This window comes from Xiphophorus maculatus, chromosome 23, assembly GCF_002775205.1.
Source record: "Xiphophorus maculatus strain JP 163 A chromosome 23, X_maculatus-5.0-male, whole genome shotgun sequence".
In the NCBI taxonomy this organism is placed as follows: Eukaryota; Metazoa; Chordata; class Actinopteri; order Cyprinodontiformes; family Poeciliidae; genus Xiphophorus; species Xiphophorus maculatus.
In genome coordinates this window covers 18,965,048-18,972,291 of record NC_036465.1, presented here as the reverse complement: position 1 = coordinate 18,972,291, position 7,244 = coordinate 18,965,048, and the positions used below count along the sequence as shown (strand labels likewise).

Genomic DNA, 7,244 nt, shown 5'->3' with positions numbered 1-7,244 from the left:
TCTTTTCAAACCACCTTCCTTGAAGTCTCTTGAACAGTGATGTCAGTGATGTGTTACTTTGTCCACCTGTCTGAGCTCGTGGAAGTGGGAAGGGCTCACGGCAGCGTGGGAATTCTGGCTCTTTTTAGAGAACCGACTCTTTTTCCTCGGACCACTAAAAAGAGTCGACTCTTTCGACTCCAAAGCAGCTTTTCAGATTTTTTTTTTTTTTTGTTCCTTAATTTATTATCCAACAGAAAAAAATTGCAAAATGAATGAGAGCTCATAGTCGGAAATGACTATATTCAACAGTTCTTCTTCTGGGTCAGCGTAAAGTGAAACGTGTATTTTGAGTTTTAAAATACCATATGAGATTTTTATTTGGCTTTTGATTGTTACATTTACAGATTTACCTGCGGAAAATTGATGGAACGGGAGCTTTTAATTCATAAATCTTCCCATTTTGTCTGAAACTTGTGTTTGTATTGAACCAGCAATCAGAAAACATGGTTCTGTTACATGACAGTTTACTGCTGTAAAGTACCGTAATGGGTTTTAAATGTTTTCTTCTCTGAAAAACACACCAGCAATAAATCTCAGGCTCTGAAAGGAGTGAAGGGATTGTTTAAATCCACAAGGGGGCGTCCTGAACTGTCTTACACTAAAGACTGGGCATGAAAGAGAATTAAACCCAACCATAGTTATTGTTTTAGTAATGTAGAAAATATGTGACATTAGTTGCACACAAAAAAATTATATTTTAACACTATTTGTGGCTTACAATAGTATAAAAATATAATAAATAAGATCTTTGCTTGCTTATATTCTGTATTGTTCAACGGACTGAGAGACTTTTTTTTTTCCCGTCCATGTATGGGAAGCACTGTGTTGCCATGACGCTGTGACATAATCCAGGATAACAGCCGACAAATGACAGAAATTTCTAGCTGGTGTAGCCACACTGTGCTGTTGTCTTGCATGTTAAGACACAATTTGATCACTATGTTGTTTTATGCAGCCACTGCATATTATCAGTACAGCTTTACTGCTATTTTAAGTTGATTTTTCTTTTAAACAAATTAGAGAAAATTGAAAAGTGGAATAAAATTCTGTTTTTATTTTGTAATCTTTTTAAAGTAAAAGGTTCATAGTTAAGTAGGAGACTTAACTATGAACCATAAGGGAAGATAATAAATATGGTTGAAACTAGAAGATTTTTCAACAGAAAAGTGGATCTGACTGGTGGTTTCACTGAAGGCCGAGTGTCTCTGTTTCAGTAGAGATCACAGATCTCAATGATCTGCACAACTCTGGATTCTGATCAGTAAATAAAGTTTATTTACTTCAGAAACATCAAAACGACAAGAAGTTCGTGATTTACATTTAAATTAAATCCAAGCTGAACATTTAATTAACATCTGTTGACTTATATTTGCAAAAAAAAAAAAAAAAATCAAAGATAAAGAAAAATGTATTTTACAAAACTTTCTTGTAGATTTTTATATTAGCAATTTATGAATAAACTTATTTAAAGACGGATCAAAAGACACAGATCTATGAACAGTGAAGAGTTTTACCTTTTATCTGAAAATAGTGTCTGTTTGTTCTTGCCAAACATATACAGTCACCTGTATTAATTATTGCTCGAAAGGTCTTGTCATACCAGTTTATTCCTCTGTATTTAATTTAGTTTCTTAGTTAATTTTTGCATTTTGTTCTTAGTGCATTTTCATTTAGTTTCCTTTGATTAGTATTGTCGTTTCTTGGTTTATTGTCATGTCCTCTTTAGTTTCTCTCCTATTATTAGTTTGCTTCTCTGTATTGACGTTTATCAACTTCACTCATCATGCCATTACCTGCTGCGACGCCTCATGTGTTTCACCTCATCCGCCCTCATATAAGCCTTTGATTTTTCACTGTTCAGCGTGAATCAGCGTCGGATTCTCTGTTTTCATATCCTGACTCACGTCTAGTTCGTTGCTCTAGTCTACGGTATGTTTTGTTTAGAACTCCCTGTTTTATTTGAAAAGCAAACGTTTTTGTAAGAGGGAGAAGGGCGCCTCTCAGTGGCAACCAAGATGAAGTACATCTATTGTGCTTTAAGTTTGACTTGACTTTTTCTAAAAAAGAAAATGAGTTACTTTAAGGTCATTAGACCTTTATCTACCCCCACAGCAGATTGACAAAAAACACTTTTAATTATCATTATTATTATTTATACCCCAAGATCCATTCAATAGGATGAAGGAGTCAGAATGTTTTCTCTTCACTTCCCACATAATGGAACCAACACAATGTTAATGTCAGCTGTGCTTCTTCTATACGTGTCTTCAAATTTTACCTTCCTATACTGGCATTTTCTATTTGTTAATTTTCCCAAAACATATTTCAAGTCCTATTTTATAAGTTGCTTTATATTTAAATTATTTCAAAGTTATTGTTTTTTATAAAGATATTTTAACACGTTTAAATGTTAAGAGTAGCACTTAAAGAAATCACAAGCCGCGAATCAGACACTGTCTTGTCTGAGTTGGAACCCACAGTGTGCAGCATTATTTTCTTTCAGTGTTGGCAGCATGCACACAACAGGACGTGTTATTTCCATTGCTGAACATAAACAAAGTAAGTCAATTTGCTTGGCTGCTTTTGTATGAATGAATAAATGACAGTTTTTTCCTTTGATAATTCTTTAATTTCCTTTATTTTTAATGAAGTGACACATCACCATCAATAAAAACTTTGCACAACAGTATTTCAAATCTGAGTGTCAAACTGTTCAATTATTGGATACATAATTGGTGCTGTGATCCGATTCTGCTACATCCTTCTGACAAATGGAAAGAGATCATTTGAGATGTTCTCCTGAAGAACACTCTTTGCAGTTTGTCAGACATGTATAGGTAAAATACATAGGTGTACAACAGAAACATTAGCATCATGCTAAAACATTAAAATGATGTTAGAATTAAGGATTAGTTTGGGGAAAATTGATAATTAACATGTTAAGGATTTTCCTTAGTTTCAATGTATGTCCTGTTAAAGTTGAAAAATTCACACAATGTAATTTCCCTGTAATTTCATCAGTTCTGCAAAATCAAACCTCAAAACTCATGACCGACTCATTTGAGTGACGCTGACAGTATGCTTGTGGCTTGGTTTAATGTCGTAACTTCTTTTCTCTTGCTTTGAGAGGCCGGAGCAACCGTTGTCTGTCATTCGTCTTCCCAAGGAGACATGTTGGGTCCCGCATAGCTAGATCCTCCCACTCACTCTCTTAAAAGTCACACTGTTTTCTCCCGGAGTTACACAAGTCTGAACCGTGCACATGGTGGAATACAGAAAAAAAGAGAGTCTGGGGTTATTTTATGACAAGCTATAACTCATATTCAGCTGACTGAGGGTTTAAATCACTTTCAGAGTTTCAAAGCCTCCTCTCACCATTTCTAGTTTATCATTAACAATCTCTGCGGTGAAGAAATACTCTGGAAACTTCAGAGACAGCTTCCCATCATTAATTTTTGCAGTGCCCTGTAGGTCACAAAGATCAAAATATCTAAAAAAAAAACCAATCAATTCTTTAAAAATTTTCAGTCTAACGAAAGAGACTTACCGTAAATTTGACACCTTTCATCGACTCCATCTCACACGCCCGATCCACTGTGAAACTGGTGGTCCAGCTCCAGCCAGGGATGCTTTGTGTCCAGGTGAAGTTGTCGCCATCCTGAACCACCTCGGTCACCACTTTGTGTTCTGTCTTAGCCGTCTGAAGCCCTGTGGTGGAAAAATCCATTGTCCAATGAAAAATAATTCAATGTTTGAATAAATCATTGCTCACTGAATCAACGTCCAAATGAAGACATCTTAATACCAATTGCTTCCAAAAACTCTTCATAGTTCGCCTGAGTCTCAAGCTGGTATTTCCCTGCAAATGCCATGTTGTTGACTGAGAACAGTGGAGCCGCAGAAAGAATTTATGAGTCAACAAAGGAGGGGCAGACCTTTTTCAGCCTGCCTCTTCCTCTCCTGTGACGCTTTGGGAGTCACATGAAAAATATTAGTTATTTTTGCAAGCGATAAGTGTTCTTGCTGTGTTAAGTGAAGGGGCGTCATTGCTTCGGTTAGAATCCGGTTGTTCAACCATTTTATGATGGAGATCTGGGGAGCAAGTTGAAGCCTGCTTGGAGTTGTGAAAGTGGCAGAGAGGAACTGCTGTGGTCATTTGGCATGTGAGAAAGAATGGGAGGAACCCCTGTAACTGAGACTTTTAGGCCACTTTAAGTCTCACTTTAAGTCAAATATACTCTACTAACATTGGTTATCAGAGAATGTTTGTTTGATAAAGATTTGCTTATTAGATCCCAGATAGCAAGCAATGATAGTTCAACATTGAATTCTGATCAAAAAGGTAGATTTTTCGTTGAGGTAGAGAATTAACCATCAATCAATCATCCAATTCTAGCCAAGTAATCAATGTTGATGAGATGTAATTGAATCAATGTTGTTTTGTGGTTGAATTCTAATTGATAAATGTTCAATCAATATATGCTGTTTGTTCCACCCCTTCTCCGCATCTCCCCCACTTTGAGTGGTAGGTGACAGCATTTTATTTTTGAGTGGCGGTTTATCATGTTTTAAATTAAGCACTATATTAAGCACCGATGAGGATAGTGGGTTGTGATTCCTTTTTGTGCATTGTCTTACTTGTCCATAAAACCTGTCACTGACTGTTTGTAATGTGTTGACACAAAAACATCTATTAGTCATGAAAAGGAGTGAATCGGTCCATCCCCCTATTTACATGAGTGGTATGTCCCAACCACACAGCCACTTCACTGTTGGCTTATTAATTCAATATTGAATTATGATCGAAAAGGTTGAAGTTATGGTTAAGATCGATCATTGGTGGTGGATAAACCATCAAACAATCATCCAATTCTAGTCCATTAACCCATTTTAAAATGATGTAATTGAATCAATGTTGTTTTGTGGTTGAATTCTAATTGAAATATCAATGTTTAATCCAGTGTTGTTCAACACTGGTCCTCACTGCCCTGCAAGTTTCAGGCATTCCCCTAATTCAGCACACATGATTTCAATTGATGGCTGATAAACAGGGTTTTGCTGAATTGCGATCATCTGAAAACATGCAGGTCAATTTGACTTGAGGACCAGATACAAAATTAGCTGAAAGGATTTAGTATGTATGTGTGTGTGAGTGTATAAGTATGAATATAATTTAGTAATTTTTTTTATTTTTTATTTGAAGACGTATAGTAAAAAATAAATTTCTGAAGTTACATCTCCGTCCAGTTGATGGCGGTAATGCGCAAATTGTGTAAACTGCCATAAAACGCAACAGAAGAAGAAGAAGACTTGAGGACCAGGATTGTGAAAAAAACTGGTAATCAAGTTTGAATCCAAGTAAGCTGTTTGTCACACTTCTTTCCTACCCCTCCCCATGCCCTCCCGGGGGTTTATCGCGTTTTAAATTAAGCATTATATGGAGAACAGTGGGGTATGACTCATTTCTGTACTTTTTCTTGTCTGTAAATATTATTACTGACTGTTTGCGTTTGTGTTGACACAAAAACATCTGCAAGTCAATACAAGGAGTGGAACAGTCCGCCTCCACATTTTTACACTAGTGGTTTGTCCAAATACACAGCCACTTAGCTGCTGGCTTGTTTGCAACCGGCTTCAGGTTTGAATTCTACTCTGCGTATTTTTGTGGTAAGTTTGATAATATTACTTTTATCTCAACGGTGTTTATTGAACAATAACTGCATTGTTTTGTGCCTATTGTAACCCAGGTTATTTTGGGGCAACCAAGGTATTTTTAATAATTGAGGTCATGGTCCCTTTGCATTTTTTTTGTTCTGTCCACCACTCTAGGCCCAAATATTAAGTCCTTCAAGATTTTATGGGATTTGAGTGTTTAAAAGTAGGGCTGGGCTTGCCGTTTGGTCTGGGAGAGCATGTGGTGGATAAGGATGTTTAGGGCTAGCTGCTGCAGGTGGGCTTTAAATCATTTCAAGTCGCTTGTCTTTAATTTTATATTATGATGTGCTTCTATTCCAGAACAGCTAATTAACAACCTTCTGCAGCGGTCAAGTACTGCAGAAGGCTGTTAATCACCCACAGATTAAATCCAGGTGTGTGGCAGAGGGGAAACACCTAGAACATGCAAAGCATGGGGGCGTGAGGTCTGGAATGTAGAAATACTGATCTGAACCTGCTAAAGACTGATTCAGTCTTTTGATTCTTGGATTAGTAAAACAGAACTGGACTATTACTGCTTGTGGACATTTTTGAATTAATGTAATCCTCAACTTATTTGGAAATGTTTGTGGTTAATGGAAAATTGAACCAGTTATTTAATGGAAGTTTATCCTGTATATTGTAAAAAAAATTTCTAGCTACATTACAAATCACCCTTTGTACTATTTTTGTGCCTCTGGTGTGTTAAATACAACCATGTTCCTCCCTGAGTTGCATCTTTAGCTGTTGATTCGCTCTGTTGCTTCAGAGTTCTGCATCCTGACCTTTGACAGGAACTTCAGAAACAGAAGCAGCATTGATATCTCTCCTGTGACTTCCTGTTTGCAGTACAGAATACATTTAAAATCATGTTTGTGAGACTGATGAGGTTTAAGTGGAAAGAAAGGGATCTGTATTTTAATAAAGGTTTATAAAAGAATTATTTCAAGAGCCATTTTCTGCTGCAGTACAGCTTCAAGTCTTTTAGTGTATCGTTTGACCAGTTTCCTACAAGTCAACAAAAATGTCTCTTTCGAAGAGAATTTGTATTTTATCCCTTTTCTAGCTTTTTGTATTTGACTACAGATTTATATTCTAAGTTTAATTTAAACTTGAAATATAAGTGATTCTTATATTCTTCTTAATAAAGTTTCTTCTTTGTTCAAAAGAAACTCAGATTTTTTCTTTTTTTTTTTTTTTTAGCAAGAATCATTACACGTGGATTTGGTATGAAACAAAAACTCACTTTGTGGAGAAACAACCCCTCCTGTGTTATCTCGTTTGATCTGTCCGCATTCTTTTAATGAGTTTCCCAGAGAATAATCATCTGACTCGTATCTTCCTTAATTAAAACAAAAGTGCAAAGTTTATAGGTTCAATTTTTGTAAATTTAGTTTCAGAATGTATTTGTGATAGGCTGCCAAAAATTGTGAAGGTTGATGTTACTTTTATGTAAGTGTGTCTGCTACATCATCTTCAGTCTTTAAATGACAAAATAACTTCTCCAA

The 7,244-nt window shown here is 36.0% G+C and overlaps 1 protein-coding gene across 1 annotated transcript; it reads right to left on the bottom strand.

The window, feature by feature from the left end:
* Nucleotides 1-2,660: 2,660 nt before the first annotated feature.
* On the bottom strand, nt 2,661-4,090 carry LOC102217901 (gastrotropin). The gene is made up of 4 exons (XM_005795325.2): nt 3,848-4,090; nt 3,590-3,750; nt 3,418-3,507; nt 2,661-3,291 (listed from the first exon to the last, which is right to left on the bottom strand). The coding sequence occupies exons 1-4, from the start codon at nt 3,912-3,914 to the stop codon at nt 3,232-3,234; spliced, it is 378 nt and encodes a 125-aa protein (XP_005795382.1). The 5' UTR covers nt 3,915-4,090; the 3' UTR covers nt 2,661-3,231.
* Nucleotides 4,091-7,244: the final 3,154 nt, after the last annotated feature.